The sequence below is a fragment of the Mobula birostris genome, chromosome 11, assembly GCF_030028105.1.
Source record: "Mobula birostris isolate sMobBir1 chromosome 11, sMobBir1.hap1, whole genome shotgun sequence".
Taxonomy (NCBI): Eukaryota; Metazoa; Chordata; class Chondrichthyes; order Myliobatiformes; family Myliobatidae; genus Mobula; species Mobula birostris.
In genome coordinates this window covers 112,612,902-112,633,965 of record NC_092380.1, presented here as the reverse complement: position 1 = coordinate 112,633,965, position 21,064 = coordinate 112,612,902, and the positions used below count along the sequence as shown (strand labels likewise).

The 21,064-nt window shown below is 45.2% G+C and overlaps 2 protein-coding genes across 7 annotated transcripts in view; one reads left to right on the top strand and one right to left on the bottom strand.

Moving 5' to 3' along the window:
* bmal1a (basic helix-loop-helix ARNT like 1a) overlaps positions 1–14,976 on the top strand; it is a 71,481-nt gene extending 56,505 nt beyond the window's left edge. For 5 of the 6 annotated variants that reach the window (XM_072272868.1, XM_072272867.1, XM_072272864.1 and 2 more), the window contains 3 exons: positions 1,969–2,062; positions 6,512–6,614; positions 13,778–14,976. In XM_072272868.1, coding sequence (XP_072128969.1) covers positions 1,969–2,062; positions 6,512–6,614; positions 13,778–13,935 — 355 coding nt within the window. In that variant the 3' untranslated portion in view covers positions 13,936–14,976. Of the gene's footprint in view, positions 1–1,653; positions 1,835–1,968; positions 2,063–6,511; positions 6,615–13,777 lie in introns of those variants that run through there. The other variant, XM_072272869.1, reaches the window with a different exon arrangement.
* A 4,059-nt stretch (positions 14,977–19,035) lies between these two features.
* Positions 19,036–21,064, bottom strand: part of btbd10a (BTB (POZ) domain containing 10a) — a 151,329-nt gene continuing 149,300 nt past the window's right edge. The window contains exon 9 of the mRNA XM_072272863.1: positions 19,036–19,987. Within this exon, the coding sequence (XP_072128964.1) occupies positions 19,671–19,987 (317 nt within the window). The 3' untranslated portion in view covers positions 19,036–19,670. The remainder of the gene's footprint in view (positions 19,988–21,064) is intronic.

Below are 21,064 nucleotides of genomic sequence, written 5' to 3'. Positions count from 1 at the left end.
GTGGTGAAGCTGTGGAATTCATTGTCATAGGCAGCTATTGGGGGGTGGGGTTATTGGGTATATTTAAAGCAAAGTTGATAGGGTCTTCATTAGTCAGGATATCAAAGGTTACTGGGAGAAGGTAGGGGAATGAGTTTGAGAGGGATATTAAATCAGCCATAGAACGTAGATTGTTGAAATCTACAGCACATTACAGGCCCTTCAGCCCACAATGTTGTGCCAATGATATAACCTACTCTAGAAACTGCCCAGGATTGGCCTACTGCATAGCCCTCTATTTTTCTAAGCTCCATATACCGATCCAAGAGTCCTTTAAAAGACCCTATTGTATCCGCCTCTACCATCATCGCTGGCAGTACATTCTACATATCCACTACTCTCTGTGTGAAAAACCTACCTCTGACATCCCCTCTGTACCTACTTCCAAGCACCTTAAACTATGCCCTCCATGTTAGCCATTCCAGTCCTAGGGAAAAGCCTCTGACTATCCACACGATCAATGCCTCTCATCATCTTATACACCTCTATCAGGTCACCTCTCATCCTCCGTCACTCCAAGGAGACAAGGCCAAGTTCATTTAACCTATTCTCATAAGGCACACTCTCCAATCCAGACAAGGTCCTTGTAAATTTGAATTTGTGATAGAATGTCAGAATTTGATGGGCTGAATGGTATAATTCTGCTCTTGGACCTTATGGTCTTGATGGGGGGTGGATGGGCAGTGGGGGGGGCACAGGGGAGCGTAGCAGTTAGTGCGTGGCTTTACAGTGCCAGTAAATTCCCACTACTGCCTGCGAGGGGTTCGTACATTTTCCCGGGACCACGTGGATTTCCTCCCACATTCCAGAGATGGACAGGGTAGCAGGCTAATTAGTCACACAGATGTAATTGTGCAACACTGATTCATTGGGCCAGAAGGGCCTGTAACTATGTGTATCTCTAAATAAATAAAATAGAACAGTACAGGCCCTTCGGCCCACAGTGTTGTGTTGACCTTTTAACCTACTCTAAGATCAAGGAGAGGTTAGACTAGGGGTTCCCAACCTGGGGTCCACAGACCCTTGTTTAATGATAAGGCTCCATTGGCATAAAAAGGGTTGGGAACCCCTGGGTTAGACAAGCCATGATCCTATTGAATGGCAGAACAGGCTTGATGGGCCAAATGGCCAACTCCTGCTCCTAGTCCTGATGTCATCTGTATTTGAAAAGAGTGGTGGTGTTTTGATGCAGCCTCCATCGTGGGCACTGGCCTCACCAGCAGCCAGGGCATCTTCAAAAGGCAATGCCTCAAAAAGGTGGCATCAGTCATGAAAGACCCCTGTCACCCGGAACATGCCGTCTTCTCATTGCTACCATCAGGGAGGAGGTACAGGAGTCTGAAGACTCACACTCAATGATCCAGGGACAGCTTCTTCTCCCGCCCACCCCCTCGCCATCAGATTTCTGAATGGACAGTGAACCCATGAACAATATCTCTCTTTACTTTTACCCTTTCTTTTTGAACATATTTAAACATGTGTATATGATCATATGAGATTTAATTTTTTTTTAAGATTTAGAGATACAGCAGGGTAATAGACCTTCCCCAGTGAGGCCACGTTGCCCAGTTACACCCATTTTAACCTACTAACCTGTATGTCTTTGGAATGTAGGAGGAAGCCGGAGAACCTGGAGGAAGCCCATGTGGTGATGGGGAGAACGTACAGACAGCAGCGGAAATTGAACCTGGAGGAAACCCATATGGTGATGGGGAGAATGTACAGACAGCAGCGGGAATTGAACCTGGGTCTCTGGCATTGTGATAGTTACACTAACTGTGCTGCCCCATGCAGGGTGAATGAGAATTCTTTCAGAAAGAATGGGCAGATGTGATGCATCACATGTCCACCTCCTCTACATCTGATGCTATGATTTGATTGCTAGAGAATTTTGCCATTTATCAAATTCCTTCCCATTACTTTTGACAGGATTAGAGGATCATCGCCTTCGAGCTGTAGTTCCAGTCCTCTTAACGTGACCAGCACGCCACCCCCTGACACAGTGTCGCCGGTTGGCAAGAAGGTAAGTTATCGGGCTTCATGTATTCCATGAGCTGGGTCCACCGTTGCTGCCAGTCACCAAATCAATGGGTAGACCTATTCTCGAGCAACACACAACACACAACGCGCTGATGAAACTCAGCACATTACACAGCATCTGTGGAGGAAAATGGACATTTTGTGCTGAGATCCTTCACCTGCACCAAGAGATGGAGGGGAGACTGACAGTATAAAGAGCTGAGGGGAACGGGTGGATCGAGGGACAACAAATGATAAGTGGATCCAGGTGAGGAGAGCGACAGGCAGATGGAGGAGGGGAGACTGGGAATAGTGACGGAGGATGGGAGGAGATGGGTGGATCCAGGTGAGGGGGTTGATAGGCAGATGGAGGAGGGGAGACTGGGAACAGTGACAGAGGTTTGGAGGTGATGGGCAAAGGTGACAAGGGGCTGCAGATGATCGGATATGATAGGAGAGGAGGGTAGAGTGTGGAAACAATTAGAGGAAGTAATTGCTAATTGTGTAATTGTTGTCACATGCACTGAGATGGTGTGAAAAGCCTTACTTTGCCTGCCATCCACACTGGTCATTCTGTACATATGTACACTGAGGTAGTGAAAAGGAGAATAGCAATGCAGAATAAAGTGTTAGTTACAGAAGAAGTGCAGTGTAGGTAGATAACAACCCGGTAGAACCTGTCCTCAAGCTGGTGCTTACACGCTTTAGTATCTTCTGCCCATTGGGAGATGGGGTAAGAGGGAATGTCTCAGGTAGGTGGGGTCTTTGATTCTGCTGGCTAATTTACTGAGGCAGTGAGACATGTAGACAGAGTCCATAGAGGAGAGGTTGGTTTCCATGAAGTGCTGAGCTGTGTCCACAACTCTCTGTGGTTTTTTGTGGTCACGGGCAGAGCAGTTACTGTACCGAGCCGTGATGCATCTGGGTAGAAGTGTAGACAGAGTCAATGGCCTTTGCCAGGACCACCAGACTCAAAAAGTTACTTTCCCCAAGCAGTAAGGCTGATCAATGCCTCCACCCACTAACTCCACCACCACTTTATGATTTCCTGTCAGTCATCTTATGTACAGCCTAAAGTCAATTTATGGACTTACAATCAATATTTATGTAAGCTATCTTATGTATTTATATTTATTATGTTTTATTATTATCGTGTTCTTTTTTTTGTGCTGCATCAGATCCAGACTAACAGTTATGTTATTCTCCTTTACACTTGTGTACTGGAAATGACATGAAACAATTTTAAATGTTAAATCTAGAGAGGAGGCTAGTTCTGAGCTGTGTCCATGACTCTGTAGTTCCTTGCGGTCATGGGTATTTCCAGTGCACATGCTGTGGAGTCTAACGATGGGGCAGAGACACTGGAATGTACCTGCTTGAAAGCAGCTGAGTGCTGACGGATTCCTTGGTATCGAGAGTGGTGGCCTCTGCTGCTGTTCTCAGCTCTTCCATCAGTTGGAGCTGTTGTACACAACAACGGGAGCCGGAGAACGCACTGACAGGCCCCTTGTCAAAAGTTATTGTTATCCACATGTGTTCACATATGCAGTGAAAAGCTTACTTACAGCAGCATCACAGGCACAGAGCGTCAGATAAGCTGCATTCACAAGAAAAACATAAATTATACACAAACAGAAGAGATTCTGCAGATGCTGGAAATCCAGAGCAACACACTCAAAGTGCTGGAGGAACTCAGCAGGTCAGGCAACATCTATGGAAATGAATAAATAGTTGATATTTCAGGCCAAGACCCAAACTTCAGGACTGGAAAGGAAGGAGAAAGAAACAAAAATAAGGTGAGGTGAAGGGAAGGAGGACAAACTAGAAGGTGATGGGTGAAGCCAAGTAGGTGGGCTTCTTGGAATGTATGCGGGATGGTTTTTTGAACCAACATGTCGAGGAACCAACTAGAGAGCAGGCTATTCTGGACTGGGTTTTGAGCAATGAGGAAGAGTTAATTAGCAATCTTGTCGTGAGAGGCCCCTTGGGTAAGAGTGACCATAATATGGTGGAATTCTTCACTAAGATGGAGAGTGACATAGTTAATTCAGAAACAAAGGTTCTGAACTTAAAGAGGGGTAACTTTGAAGGTATGAGATGTGAATTAGCTAAGATAGACTGGCAAATGACACTTAAAGGATTGACGGTGGATATGCAATGGCAAGCATTTAAAGGTTGCATGGATGAACTACAACAATTGTTCATTCCAGCTTGGCAAAAGAATAAATCAAGGAAGGTAGTGCACCCGTGACTGACAAGGGAAATTAGGGATAGTATCAATTCCAAAGAAGAAACATACAAATTAGCCAGAAAAAGTGGCTCACCTGAGGACTGGGAGAAATTCAGAGTTCAGCAGAGGAGGACAAAGGGCTTAATTAGGAAGGGGAAAAAAGATTATGAGAGAAAACTGGCAGGGAACATAAAAACTGACTGTAAAAGCTTTTATAGATATGTAAAAAGGAAAAGACTGGTAAAGACAAATGTAGGTCCCCTACAGACAGAAACAGGTGAATTGATTATGGGGAGCAAGGACATGGCAGACTAATTAAATAATTACTTTGGTTCTGTCTTCACTAAGGAGGACATAAATAATCTTCCAGAAATAGTAGGGGACAGAGGGTCCAGTGAGATGGAGGAACTGAGCGAAATACATGTTAGTAGGGAAGTGGTGTTAGGTAAATTGAAGGGATTGAAGGCAGATAAATCCCCAGGGCCAGATGGTCTGCATCCTAGAGTGCTTAAGGAAGTAGCCCAAGAAATAGTGGATGCATTAGTGATAATTTTTCAAAATTCGTTAGATTCTGGACTAGTTCCTGAGGATTGGAGGGTGGCTAATGTAACCCCACTTTTTAAAAAAGGAGGGAGAGAGAAACCGCCTAACGTCGGTGGTGGGGAAACTGCTGGAGTCAGTTATCAAAGATGTGATAACAGCACATTTGGAAAGCGGTGAAATGATCGGACAAAGTCAGCATGGATTTGTGAAAGGAAAATCATGTCTGACGAATCTCATAGAATTTTTTGAGGATGTAACTAGTAGAGTGGATAGGGGAGAACCAGTGGATGTGGTATATTTGGATTTTCAAAAGGCTTTTGACAAGGTCCCACACAGGAGATTAGTGTGCAAACTTAAAGCACACGGTATTGGGGGTAAGGTATTGATGTGGATGGAGAATTGATTAGCAGACAGGAAGCAAAGAGTGGGAATAAACGGGACCTTTTCAGAATGGCAGGCGGTGACTAGTGGGGTACTGCAAGGCTCAGTGCTGGGACCCCAGTTGTTTACAATATATATTAATGACTTGGATGAGGGAATTAAATGCAGCATCTCCAAGTTTGCGGATGACACGAAGCTGGGTGGCAGTGTTAGCTGTGAGGAGGATGCTAAGAGGATGCAGAGTGACTTGGATAGGTTGGGTGAGTGGGCAAATTCATGGCAGATGCAATTTAATGTGGATAAATGTGAAGTTATCCACTTTGGTGGCAAAAATAGGAAAACAGATTATTATCTGAATGGTGGCCGATTAGGAAAAGGGGAGGTGCAACGAGACCTGGGTGTCATTATACACCAGTCATTGAAAGTGGGCATGCAGGTACAGCAGGTGGTGAAAAAGGCGAATGGTATACTGGCATTTATAGCGAGAGGATTCGAGTACAGGAGCAGGGAGGTACTACTGCAGTTGTACGAGGCCTTGGTGAGACCACACCTGGAGTATTGTGTGCAGTTTTGGTCCCCTAATCTGAGGAAAGACATCCTTGCCATAGAGGGAGTACAAAGAAGGTTCACCAGATTGATTCCTGGGATGGCAGGACTTTCATATGAAGAAAGACTGGATGAACTGGGCTTGTACTCGTTGGAATTTAGAAGATTGAGGGGGGATCTGATTGAAACGTATAAGATCCTAAAGGGATTGGACAGGCTAGATGCAGGAAGATTGTTCCCGATGTTGGGGAAGTCCAGAACAAGGGGTCACAGTTTGAGGATAAAGGGGAAGCCTTTTAGGACCGAGATTAGGAAAAACTTCTTCACACAGAGAGTGGTGAATCTGTGGAATTTTCTGCCACAGGAAACAGTTGAGGCCAGTTCATTGGCTATATTTAAGAGGGAGTTAGATATGGCCCTTGTGGCTACGGGGATCAGGAGGTATGGAGGGAAGGCTGTGGCGGGGTTCTGAGTTGGATGATCAGCCATGATCATAATAAATGGCGGTGCAGGCTTGAAGGGCCGAATGGCCTACTCCTGCACCTATTTTCTATGTTTCTATGTTTCTTCCTCCTTCCTTTCCAGTCCTGATGAAGGGTCTAGACCCAAAACGTTGACCGTTTTTTCTCCTCCATAGATGCTGCCTGACCTGCTGAGCCTGTCCAGCAATTAGTGTGTTGCTCTAAATTATATACAAATTTTACAGGAAACACATTTATCCAATGTGTCTGATGCATTTTGTTCTACCTTTAGATGGTGAATGGGGGAACACCAGATGTTGCCAGTACTGGCATTCTGCCTGGGCAGATGACGGAAAGCACAGGATATCCGTACACAGACAGCTCCTCACTGCTCAGTAAGTGCTGTTGCCAGGAAATAGTTTGCACTTTTGCAAGATGTCTGTGTATTTGCCATGGCAGTGGAAGATAGGATGAAACCATCGAAAGTACAGCATGAGATGGCCATGTGTCTTCTCTGTTTCTTGGTCAGTGAGCACTACTGTTGGATACAAAGCGGTCTTTTAAGAGACTCCTGGATAGGTACATGGAGCTTAGAAAAATAGAGGGCTACGGGTAACCTTAGGTAATTTCTAAAGTAAGTACATGTTCAGCACAGCATTGTGGGCTGAAGGGCCTGTATTGTGCTGTAAGTTTTCTATGTTTTACCCAGGAATATTCAGCTTTCCTTTCTGCTTTTCCTGACACGACACAGCATGTTGGGGACAAATTGCATGAAGCTACTTAAGGAAAGTTCAATTTCCTATTTTATTTTATTTAGCATAACAGCACATAATAGACCCTTCTAGTCCTTTGGGTCACACTGCCCAACAACACCCAACAACCTCGATTTAACCTTAATCTAATCAGAGGACAATTTACAATGACCTGTTAACCTACTAACCGATATGTCTTTGGACTGTGGAAGGAAAGCTGAGGACCCAGAGAAAACACAAGCATTCCACAGGGAGGATGAATAGAGGACACCAGGTTTGAATTCTGAACTCTGACAGCCCGAGCTGTAACAGCATCACGCTGTGCTACCGCGGTGCCCAAACAAAACACTGTTCCTCCAGACCAAGGTCCACAACTCAGTACATATAACTCACACACAACACATAAAGTAATATCACCACAACTACATCAAGAAATAATACGGTGCGTTTATGACACAAGTTAGAAAAGTAAACAGTATAACACTAATGGAGCTTCATAGGTGATGAGACCTGGGTGGTGGCAGGGAGTTCTGTAGTCTTACAGCCTGGGGGAAGAAGTTGCTTCTCAATCTCCTCAATTTTCCTAAAACTACACTACATCTGCCTGATGGTAGGGGGTCAAAGAGATTGTTGGACGGATGGGAGGGATCATTGACAATGATCTGCATATGCAACGCTCCTGATAAGTACCTCAAGGAGAAAGGAAATAGAAGGATGTATTTATAAAACCATAAGATATTGGAGCAGAGGTGGCCCAGCGATTCTGCTCCGCATTTCCATCATGGTGGATTTAATATTCCTCATAGGTTCACCACTCTCTGGCTAAAGGAACTCCCTCACTCTAAACTGAAAGGTAACTCCTGTGGTGTTTGATATTTTTGCCTTGAGGAAAAGATTCTGACTATCTACTCTAATTGTGCCTCTCATAACTTAAAAAACCTCTGTCAGCTTTCCCCTCAGCCTCTGAACAACCCAGGGATGTCCAACCTTTTCTTCTAGCTCATATCTTCTAATCCAGGCAACATCCTAGTAAATCTTCTCTGTACTCTCTCTATTTTGTTGACATCTTTCCTATAATTCGGTGACCAAAACTGTACACAATACTCCAAATTTGGCCTCACCAATGCCTTGTACAATTTCAACATTACATCCCAACTCCTATACTCAATTGTCTGATTTATGAAGGCCAGCATACCAATAGCTTTGTTCACCACCCTATCCACATGAGATTCCACCTTCGGGAACTATGCACCATTATTCCTAGATCCTTCTGTTCTACAGCATTCTTCAATGCCCTACCATTTACTATGTATGTCCTATTTTGATTAGTCCTACCAAAATGTAGCACCTCACATTTATCAGCATTAAACTCCATCTGCCATCTTTCAGCCCACTCTTCTAACCGGCCTAAATCTCTCTGCAAGCTTTGAAAACCTACTTCATTATCCACAACTCCACCTGTCTTAGTATCATCTGCATACTTACTCATCCAATTTACCACCCCATCATCCAGATCATTAATGTATATGACAAATAACATTGGACCCAGTACAGATCCCTGAGGCACACCGCTAGTCACCGGCCTCCAATATGACAAACAATTATCCACCACTACTCTCAGGCGTCTCCCATCCAGCCACTGCTGAATCTATTTTACTACTTCAATATTAATACCTAACGATTGAACCTTCTTAACTAACCTTCCGTGTGGAACCTTGTCAAAGGCCTTACTGAAGTCCGTATAGACAACATCCACCACTTTACCCTCGTCAACTCTCCTAGTAACCTCTTCAAAAAATTCAATAAGATTTGTCAAACATGACCTTCCACGCACAAATCCATGTTGACTGTTCCTAATCATACCCTGTCTATCCAGATAATTATATATACCATCTCTAAGAATACTTTCCATCAACTTATCCACCACTGACGTCAAACTCACAGGCCGATAATTGCTAGGTTTACTCTTAGAACTCTTTTTAAACAATGGAACAACATGAGCAATACGCCAATCCTCCGGCACCATCCCCGTTTCTAATGACATTTGAAATATTTCTGTCAGACCCCCTGCTATTTCCACACTAACTTCCCTCAAGGTCCTAGGGAATATCCTGTCAGGACCCAGAGACTTATCCACTTTTATATTCCTTAAAAGCTCCAGTACTTCCTCTTCTTTAATCATCATAGTTTCCATAACTTCCCTACCTGCTTCCCTTATTTTACACAGTTCAATATCCTTCTCCTTAGTGAATACCGAAGAATAGAAATTGTTCAGAATCTTCCCCATCCCTTTTGACTCCTCACATAGCTGTCCACTCGGATTCTCTAAGGGACCAATTTTATCCCTCACTATCCTTTTGCTGTTAATATAATGGTAGAAACCCTTGGGATTTACATTCACCCCACTTGCCAAAGCAACCTCGTATCTTCTTTTAACTTTTCTAATTTCTTTCCTAATATTCTCTTTACATTCTTTATATTCCTCGAGCACCTCATTAACTCCAAGCTGCTTATATTTATTGTAGATATCTTTCTTTTTCCAAACCAAATTTCCAATATCCCTTGAAAACCATGATTGTCTCAAACTTTTAACCTTTCCTTTCAACCTAACAGGAACATAAAGATTCTGTACTCTTTGGGGAGGCTTTAAACTAGATTTGCAGGGCGATGGGAACCAGAGTGCCAGAGCTGACAGTGTGGCTGGGGTGAAAATAAATGATGTTAAAAGTTCAAGCAAATCCACTAATAGAAAGGTTGTGAGTGGTGGTAAAAATCTTCTGAGGTGTATATATTTCAATGCTAGGAGTATTGCGGGGAAGGCGGATGAGTTGAGGGCGTGGATTGACACGTGGAATTATGACGTTATAGCAATTAGTGAAACTTGGCTACAGGAGGGGCAGGACTGGCAGCTTAATATTCCAGGGTTCCGATGTTTCAGATGTGATCGAGGCAGAGGAATGAAAGGTGGGGGAGTGGCATTGCTTGTTAGGGAAAATATTACAGCAGTGCTCAGGCAGGACAGATTAGAGGGCTTGTCTACTGAGTCATTATGGGTGGAGCTGAGAAACAGGAAAGGTATGGCCAGATTAGTGGGATTGTATTACAGACCACCCAATAGTCAACGAGAATTGGAAGAGCAAATCTGCAGAGAGATAGCGAGCAACTGCAGAAAACATAAAGTTGTGGTGGTAGGGGATTTTAATTTTACGTATATTGATTGGGACTCCCATACTGTTAGGGGTCTAGATGGTTTAGAGCTTGTAAAATGTGTTCAGGAAAGTTTTCTAAATCAATATATAGAGGGACCAACTAGAGGGGATGCAATATTGGATCTCCTGTTAGGAAACGAGTTAGGACAAGTGACAGAAGTCTGTGTAGGGGAGCACTTTGGTTCCAGTGATCATAACACCATTAGTTTCAACTTGATCATGGACAAGGATAGATCTGGTCCTAGGGATGAGGTTCTGAACTGGAAGAAGGCCAAATTTGAAGAAATGAGAAAGGATCTAAAAAGCGTGGATTGGGACAGGTTGTTCTCTGGCAAAGATGTGATCGGTAGGTGGGAAGCCTTCAAAGGAGAAATCTTGTGAGTGCAGAATTTGTATGTTCCTGTCAGGATTAAAGGCAAAGTGAATAGGAATAAGGAACCTTGGTTCTCAAGGGATATTGCAACTCTGATAAAGAAGAAGAGGGAATTGTATGACATGTACAGGAAGCAGGGAGTAAATAAAGTGCTTGGGGAGTATAAGAAGTGCAAGAAAATACTTAAGAAAGAAATCAGGAGGGCTAAAAGAAGACATGAGGTTGCCTTGGCAGTCAAAGAGCTTTTACAGGTATATTAAGAGCAAAAGGATTGTAAGGGATAAAATTGGTCCCCTTGAAGATCAGACTGGTCGGCTATGTGCGGAACCAAAGGAAATGGGGGAGATCTTAAATAGGTTTTTTGCGTCTGTATGTACTAAGGAAACTGGCATGAAGTCTATGGAATTAAGGGAAACAAGTAGTGAGATCATGGATACTGTACAGATCGAAAAGGAGGAGGTCCTTGCTGTCTTGAGGAAAATTAAGGTGGATAAATCCCCGGGACCTGACAGGGTGTTCCCTCGGACCTTGAAGGAGACTAGTGTTGAAATTGCAGGGGCCCTGGCTGAAATATTTAAAATGTCGCTGTCTACAGGTGAGGTGCTGGAGGATTGGAGAGTGGCTCATGTTGTTCCGTTGTTCAAAAAAGGATCGAAAAGTAATCCGGGAAATTATAGGCCAGTAAGTTTAACGTCGGTAGTAGGTAAGTTATTGGAGGGAGTACTAAGAGACAGAATCTACAAGCATTTGGATAAACAGGGACTTATTAGGGAGAGTCAACATGGCTTTGTGCGTGGTAGGTCATGTTTGACCAATCTATTGGAGTTTTTCGAGGAGGTTACCAGGAAAGTGGATGAAGGAAAGGCAGTGGATATTGTCTACATGGACTTCAGTAAGGCCTTTGACAAGGTCCCGCATGGGAGGTTAGTTAGGAAAATTCAGTCGCTAGGTATACATGGAGAGGTGGTAAATTGGATTAGACATTGGCTCAATGGAAGAAGCCAAAGAGTGGTAGTAGAGAATTGCTTCTCGGAGTGGAGGCCTGTGACTAGTGGTGTGCCACAGGGATCAGTGCTGGGTCCATTGTTATTTGTCATCAATATCAATGATCTGGATGATAACGTGGTAAATTGGATCAGCAAATTTACTGATGATACAAAGATTGGAGGTGTAGTAGACAATGAGGAAGGTTTTCAGAGCCTGCAGAGGGACTTGGACCAGCTGGAAAAATGGGCTGAAAAATGGCAGATGGAGTTTAATACAGACAAGTGTGAGGTATTGCACGTTGGAAGGATAAACCAAGGTAGAACATACAGGGTTAATGGTAAGGCACTGAGGAGTGCAGTGGAACAGAGGGATCTGGGAATACAGATACAAAATTCCCTAAAAGTGGCGTCACAGGTAGATAGGGTCGTAAAGAGAGCTTTTGGTACATTGGCCTTTATTAATCAAGGTATTGAGTATAAGAGCTGGAATGTTATGATGAGGTTGTATAAGGCATTGGTGAGGCCAAATCTTCATCAGTCCTGACGAAGGGTCTCGGCCTGAAACGTCGACTGCACCTCTTCCTAGAGATGCTGCCTGGCCTGCTGCGTTCACCAGCAACTTTTATGTGTGTTGATTGAATTTCCAGCATCTGCAGAATTCCTGTTGTTTCTGGAGTATTGTGTTCCGTTTTGGTCACCAAATTACAAGAAGGTTATAAATAAGGTTGAAAGAGTGCAGAGAAGGTTTACAAGGATGTTGCCAGGACTTGAGAAACTCAGTTACAGAGAAAGGTTGAATAGGTTAGGACTTTATTCCCTGGAGCGTAGAAGAATGAGGGGAGATTTGATAGAGGTATATAAAATTATGATGGGTATAGATAGAGTGAATGCAAGCAGGCTTTTTCCACTGAGGCAAGGGGAGAAAAAAAACCAGAGGACATGGGGTGAGGGGGGAAAAGTTTAAAGGGAACATTGGGGGCGCTTCTTCACACAGAGAGTGGTGGGAGTATGGAATGAGCTGCCAGATGATGTGGTAAATGTGGGTTCTTTTTTAACATTTAAGAATAAATTGGACAGATACATGGATGGGAGGTGTATGGAGGGATATGGTCTGTGTGCAAGTCAGTGGGACTAGGCAGAAAATGGTTCGGCACAGCCAAGAGGGGCCAAAAGGCCTGTTTCTGTGCTGTAGTTTCTATGGTTTCTCAAAATTTCACCTTTAAATGACCTCCATTTCTCTATTGCATTCTTCCCATAAAACAAATTGTCCCAATCCACTCCTCCTAAATCTTTTCACATCTCCTCAAAGTTAGCCTTTCTCCAATCAAAAATCTCAACCCTGGGTCCAGGGTCTTTTAATAGGCATTAAAAGGGGAAACTATTTCTATTGAGTGGAAATCTATGAGATTCTGCAGACGCTGGAAATCTTGAGCAACACACGCAAAATGCTGGAGGAGCTCAGCGGGTCAGGCAGCATCTACAGAGGGAATTAAACGGTCGATGTTTTGGGCCAAGTCCATTCGTCATGAGCCTTTATTATCATCATTCCCCTCCATAAGATGCTGCCTGACCTGCTGAGTTTTTCTTTTCTTTTTGTGTTGCTCAAGAATTCCAGCATTTACAGAATCTTGTGTTTATCATTTAAGGAGCATTTGCATAGATACATGGAGTTGTGGGGCTGAGAAGGTTATGGGCTGAATACAGGAAATGGGGAGTAGCTAGCTGGGCACATTGGTCGGCATGGACTAATCTGTGCTGTTTGTCTCTATATCTATAGGTAGGGTAAATATAAGCAGGCTTTTTCTACTGAGGTTGGGTGAGACGAGAACTGGAGGTCATGGGTTCAGGGTGAAAGGTGAAATGTTTAAGGGGAACATGAGGAGGAGCTTCTTCACTCAGAGGGTCATGCGAGTGTGGAACGAGCTGCCAGAGGAAGTGGAGGAAAGTGAAAGTTTGATTTCAATGTTGAAGAAAAATTTGGATGGTTACATGGATGTGAGGGGTATGGTCCAGGTGCAGGTTGATGGGGTTAGGCAGATTATAGATGGGCCAAAGGGCCCATTGCTGTGTTGTAGTGTTCTGTGACTGTGAAATCTATTTGCTGTGTTGAAACTGGACTCCAACGTTTTTTCGACTTAGCTTCCCAGCACCGTGACATTTGCTTATGTAAGATCTTCTGGCTTGCAGTGTGCCTGTTAATTAATTGATGCCCTCGCAATCTCCCCTGCGTTTCCTCAGGTGGCAGTTGTCAGCTGGGTGTGGACGTGATCGAGGATCGTTCAGCGAGCAGTCCCAGCAACGATGAGGCAGCCATGGCAGTAATTATGAGTCTTTTGGAGGCCGACGCTGGGTTAGGAGGCCCGGTTGATTTCAGCGACTTACCTTGGCCCCTCTGATGGGTTCTGTGCTGCCGGCCTCGATGTGGACTGACTTACCCAAAGCTGAATGCTGGTGGAGCTGCTCCTCGCTGCTATGTGTGTGTGTGTGTGTGTTTGTCGACATGTTGCACAGAGCTGACAAATTGTGGGAACTGGAACCCACGACACGCGCGCCCTGCACTGCCCTTGCATTGCCCTTAGAAAAACCAACACTGAAGCTGCTTGGTGAAGAGCTGCTGACATGTACTGAGGATATTCTGAGCTTTGCACAACTTTATTTTTGTGGCTTCTTTCTGGAATTTAACTCAGTAAAGGTGTTTTTTTTAATTTAAACACCACAGGCGGTTATTTCTGTTGCAAAACTAATCGTCAAAGTCTGGCTTTAATTTTTCTTCATGTAAGATTTTATTCCAGACATATCTTCTGGTAAATATTTCTCCTTCCTCACCCCACCTTCCCCATCTGGCCTCTTACCTCTCTCCTCACCCACCTATCACCTGCTCCTGGATCCCCTCCGCCTTCCCTTTCTCCCATGGTCCACTCTCCTCTCCTCTCAGGTTCCTTCTTCTCCAGCCCTTTACCTTTTCCACCCAGCACCTCCCAGCTTCTTACTTCATTCTCTCCCCCCCACCTGCTTGTTCTGGCATCTTCACCCTTACTTTTCAGTCCTGTTAATAGGTCTCAGCCTGAAACGCCAAATGTTTAATCCCCTCTTTAGATGCTGCCTGACCTGCTGAGTTCCTCCAGTATTTTGTGTGTGTTGTACAGATGTTTATTGTATTTGCTGTGAAACATTGCTTAAGGCTGCAGAGTTTAGTCAGTTTGTACAGTATTTTTTAAGAGGAATCATGTAAAAAAAACATCTTTTAAGCTTAAAATATTTGTATATATGGTGTAAACAGAATTTGTACTTACATTTATTCTCTTCAACCACTTGTCCCAGCCAAGTGACCTGTTTGTTTTAATGGAGACTTGCTGATTATTTTGTCTGTCTTCCTCTTCTTTTCAGCCCATCATCCCTACTGGGGCATAGGCCACTGACAGCAGCTCACCAGAGTCCTCTGTCCTGGGCCAGACTTTCAAGTTATCACCACGTGCGTCCTTTCTCTCCCAGGAATGAGGTCTTTGGAGCTTCTGTAGCTCTGGTTTTTTTACGGGATGGGGTTGCAACCTATGGCCAACCATTCACAGCCGGGCTTGGGACTGTCCATGGGGAGTTCATACCCAACCCTCCTCCTTTCACAGCCGGGTTTGGGACTGTCCATGGGGAGTTCATACCCGTTCCTCCTCCTTTCACAGCCGGGTTTGGGACTGTCCATGGGGAGTTCATACCCGTTCCTCCTCCTGTCACAGCCGGGTTTGGGACTGTCCATGGGGAGTTCATACCCAACCCTCCTCCTTTCACAGCCGGGTTTGGGACTGTCCTTGGGGAATTCATACCCAACCCTCCTCCTTTCACAGCTGGGTTTGGGACTGTCCATGGGGAGTTCACACCCGACTCTCCTCCTTTCACAGCCGGGTTTGGGACTGTCCATGGGGAGTTCATACACGTTCCTCCTCCTTTCACAGCCGGGTTTGGGACTGTCCATGGGGAGTTCATACCCGTTCCTCCTTCTTTCACATCCGGGTTTGGGACTGTCCATGGGGAGTTCATACCCAACCCTCCTCCTTTCACAGCTGGGTTTGGGACTGTCCAGGGGGAGTTCATACCCAACCCTCCTCCTTTCACAGCCGGGTTTGGGACTGTCCATGGGGAGTTCACACCCAACCCTCCTCCTTTCACAGCCGGGTTTGGGACTGTCCATGGGGAGTTCATACCCGTTGCTCCTCCTTTCACAGCCGGGTTTGGGACTGTCTGTGGGGAGTTCATACCTGTTCCTCCTCCTTTCACAGCTGGGTTTGGGACTGTCCATGGGGAGTTCATACCCAACTCTCCTCCTTTCACAGCCGGGTTTGGGACTGTCCATGGGGAGTTCATACCCAACCCTCCTCCTTTCACAGCCGGGTTTGGGACTGTCCATGGGGAGTTCATACCCGTTCCTCCTCCTTTCACAGCCGGGTTTGGGACTGTCCGTGGGGAGTTCATACATGTTCCTCCTCCTTTCACAGCCGGGTTTGGAACTGTCCATGGGGAGTTCATACCCGTTCCTCCTCCTTTCACAGCCGGGTTTGGGACTGTCCGTGGGGAGTTGATACCCAACTCTCCTCCTTTCACAACCGGGTTTGGGACTGTCCATGGGGAGTTCATACACGTTCCTCCTCCTTTCACAGCCGGGTTTGGGACTGTCCATGGGGAGTTCATACCCATTCCTCCTCCTTTCACAGCCGGGTTTGGGACTGTCCAGGGGGAGTTCATACCCAACCCTCCTCCTTTCACAGCCGGGTTTGGGACTGTCCAGGGGGAGTTCATACACGTTCCTCCTCCTTTCACAGCCGGGTTTGGGACTGTCCATGGGGAGTTCATACCCGTTGCTCCTCCTTTCACAGCCGGGTTTGGGACTGTCCATGGGGAGTTCATACCCAACCCTCCTCCTTTCACAGCCGGGTTTGGGACTGTCCATGGGGAGTTCATACCCAACCCTCCTCCTTTCACAGCCGGGTTTGGGACTGTCCATGGGGAGTTCATACCCGTTGCTCCTCCTTTCACAGCCGGGTTTGGGACTGTCCATGGGGAGTTCATACCCAACCCTCCTCCGTTCACAGCCGGGTTTGGGACTGTCTGTGGGGAGTTCATACCCGTTCCTCCTCCTTTCACAGCTGGGTTTGGGACTGTCCATGGGGAGTTCATACCCAACTCTCCTCCTTTCACAGCCGGGTTTGGGACTGTCCGCGGGGAGTTCATACATGTTCCTCCTCCTTTCACAGCCGGGTTTGGGACTGTCCATGGGGAGTTCATACAAAACTCTCCTCCTTTCACAGCCGGGTTTGGGACTGTCCATGGGGAGTTCATAAGACCATAAGATATAGGAGCAGAAGTAGGCCATTTGGCCCATCGAGTCTGCTCCACCATTCAACCATGAGCTGATCCAATTCTTCCAGTCATCCCCACTCTCCTGCCTTCTTCTTTGATGCCCTGGCTAATCAAGATCCTATCTATCTCTGCCTTAAATGCACCCAATGACTTCAAACCCAACCCTCCTCCTTTCATAACCGGACTTGGGGCTGCTCATGGAGGAGCTGATTTTTGTCTGTGTATATATAAAACATTTTAATTTATTCCCCAACTTTCCCCCTTTGCTTGAACAGTGTGTCCACTGTCACCAGTTTTAATATTATACCGGGAAACTACCACCTCTTGCAAGTTGTGGTTCTGTTCAATGTTTCACTGTTCGTTAATGTATATTTTATTTTTGGAAAGAGAGCTGGATATATATTAAAGCAAAGAAATCAATAAAGAGCAAGATTGTGTTTAAGGGTAGAAGGAGAACTTGATACAAACATTGCAAAGACATTGAGAAAGTGGGCTGTCACAGTAGTGTGGCGGTTAGTGCGACACTATTACAGCTTGGGGTGTTGGGAATTTTGAATTCAATTCTGGCATCCTCTGTAAGCAAGATTGTACGTTCCTTTGCACAAGCGCGTGAGTTTCCTCTGGGTGCACCGGTTTCCTCTCATTGTCCGAAAGCATATTGATTGGTAGGTTAATTGTGCATTGCAAATTCTCCTGTGATTAGATATGGGATAAATCAGTGGATTGCTGGGAGGCACAGCTCAAAGGGCCTGTTCCAGGCTGTATCTCTAAATAAAATCCAACAGTTACACACCAGCTTGTTATTTCCTCACAAACATGAGGAAATCTGCAGATGCTGGAATCTCAAGCAACACACAAAAATTGCTGGTGAATGCAGCAGGCCAGGCAGTTTCTCTTGGAAGAGGTACAGTCAATGTTACGATTGGGCTGAGACCCTTTGTGAGTCCTGACGAAGGGTCTCGGCCCGAAACGTCGACTGTACATCTTCCTAGAGATGCTGCCTGGCCTGCTGCATTCACCAGCAACTTTTATGTATGTTGCTTGTTATTTCCTCAGTGTTCTCATTCCTTCTGCAAAGCTGCCATAACTTAATAGGTAGCACTATCAGTTCTTTAATTTCACAGCAGAATAACAGATCTAAACCCACTTTGTGTCTCCTGCTGTACATTCATTCCCGTTATGACCCCTCAATGTTCATACTAATACCTTTTTAACAGGCAGCACAACTCTTTCAAGGCTGAATTGTTGACCCTCTGCATCCCTGGATGAAAATTTTTCCTTTGTCCGTTAAAGTTCAGATAAGTTCAAGTTTAATTGTCATTCAATCATAAACATGATTACAGCCAAACAAAACAGTGTTCCTCTGGGGCCAAGGTGTAAAACGATAATCACACATAGCACATAGAATAACAGCAACAAAAAAACATAGTTACAAAAACATCTTTTTAAGAAATATAGCCCAAGTCCTTGGATGTCATGGCCTGTAGATTGATGGTGCGTGGATGTTGTCCCGAAGCCACGTTTCTGCAAGAACAAGCTGCAGCAGACCCTCGCATCACTCAGTGCAGATGAACACAATCCAGCTTGTCTTCCACTGGCTGAACACCGGAGGGCAGCACCAACCCAGCCCAGCAACCCCCAATTTAACCCTAGCCTTAACTGAACAAGTTACAACGATCAATTAATCCACTAACTGGTACGTCTTTGAAATATGGGAGGAAACCGGAGCACCCAGAGGACACCCACGCGCTCATGGGAAGAACACACAGACTTACTTACAGAGGACACCGAATTGAACTCCAAACTCCCACGCCCCGAGCTGTAATAGTGTTGTGCCAACCACTACACTATTGTGGCACCCTTTTCCTTCAAAAAAACTTCTTTTGAGGTTCAAGTCTCACTCATGAGAACAGCAAATTTTGACGGAGTAGGTGTCAGAGGTGCAATATTTTGGACCGCTCACCGTCAGTACCCTCCTGCACACTTGTTATTTTTTTTTACAGTGGTGATAAATACACCCCTGTGTTCTGAACCCATATTTATCCTCCAGTGGCACTGGGATTGAGATCTTGTCACATGAAGAAATATTGTAGAGTCAGTTTGACACTTTTGAATTAGGTTGTAAGAAAACTTCACCGAACAAGAGAAATGCTTGAGATGTTTATTTATATAATCATTCCTCAGCTGTTAGAAATGCAAAGAACACTCCTGCAACATGTACATATATTTCAGGAAACTAAACTTCATGGAGCAGCACTCCTCTCTGCACACAGCAATACCTAGAAATATCGGCTCTATAACCCACTGTCCCCAAGGAATAACTATGCCCGAAAAACAAATGCTTCAAACCACCAGGGCAAATTTGGTGCACAGAGTCTAGAGATCACTTTGCCCCATGCTGTATCTGCAGAAATTTAATGCATTTCACAGAACACGTGGTTTTTCAAACACAAAAGAAATATTACAGATCAAAGCCATTCCCCCGGTACATAGCACCCAGATTGCAATAGCCTTTTCTAAATAACATTGTGCATTTAAAAATAAAAATGGAAGAAACAAATACATCACGCTCTCACTCCTCTTCCTGGCAACAAAAGCAATCGGCTTTCGGCCTTGGTGTTTGGAAAATACAAGCTGTAACTTGGTTACGCCGAAAGTTCATGTTAGTGTACGACGTTGACACACGCTTTCTCTCGCACGGATAAATGCAATACGAGGATGTCATTCGGCAACGGCATGCTCTGGGGTTTCCGGCAGCTCCCCACCTCCTCCTCGCGAGGCATCAGACGGCCGGGGGCGGGGGCGGCGGCTCCAGCTCGCCTTCGTTGTTGCTGTTGACCGGCAGGTTGGGCAGCACGTCCAGCTCGTCCACCTGTGGTGTGGGGTGCAGGACCACCAGCTGGTCCTGGGGGATGTCTGCCGCCGCCGCCGCCAGGTTGGTGATGGACTTGCTCTTCACGCACTGGAAGTCAACGTGGCGGCTTTTACCCTCCTCCTTCTCCCAGGACATCCTGATGAAGGGACGCTGCACGTAGTTGTAGATGACCTCGGGCCGGCCCCCAGGTCTTTTCTTCACCTTTTCCTTGTATGTGGGGTAACCTGAACACAGAGCAGACAACGTGATAACAAAGCCCACAACATGACAAGTGGTCCTCAGCAACACAGGCAGAGTCAAATGCCTCCGTATCTGAAAATTACCCGCTATCAATGATACATTTACAGAAGGGAGCCGGGAAATAGTCCGTAACATCATGAAAACTCCCACCCACCCTGCCCATGGACTCCATCAAGGCGGAGGCTACATAGCATCCATGCCAAGACCACTAAACTCCAAAACCGTTACGTTCCCCAAGGTGATCAACACCTCCACACACCAACCACCACTACTTATCAGTTCCAATCAGTCACCTTATGTACAGACACTCCCGTGCCTAGCGTCACTTTACAGACATACAATCAATCTCTAGATACAAGCTTTCTTAAGTATTTATATTAGTTGTGTTTTCTTTTATTATCTTACTGTTTTTTTTGGGCTGCATCGCATCCTCAGTAACAATTATTTCCTCTCCTTTACACTTGTGTACTGGAAATGACAGAAACTATCTTGAATATGCTGACAGAGAGATGATTTACGATCAGTTCAAATACAAGAAAGTTGATGAAACTTGAGGGACTAGGTTACAAGACATTATTCCTCTGAGAAATCATGGTGGGCATAGATAGGGCAAATGCACTCAATCTTTCTCCCAGGGTTAGAGAATCAAGAACAAGAGGGCTGGCTTAGGCTTGGGGGTAGAGATATAACAGAAACTTGAGGGGCAACATTTGTTTTACACATCTGTCTGGAATGAATGGCCAGAGGAAGAATCTGAGGAAGGTAAAATAAGAATTTTTAAAGGACACTTGGATAGGTACATGCACTGGAAAGGTTTAGTAGGTCATGGGCCAGGTGTACCATGGAGTGCATTCTAACTGGTTGCATTACCGTCTGGTAAAGTGGGGCCACAGCACCGCACAGGATCAGAAAAAGCTGCAGAAAGTTGTAAACTTAGCTAGCACTAGCTTCCCCAGGATCCAGGACACTTCTCACTGTAATTCATAGTTTTTATTATGTACTACATTGTGCTGCTGCCACAGAACAACAAATCTCGTGCCATATGCTGGTGATATTAGACC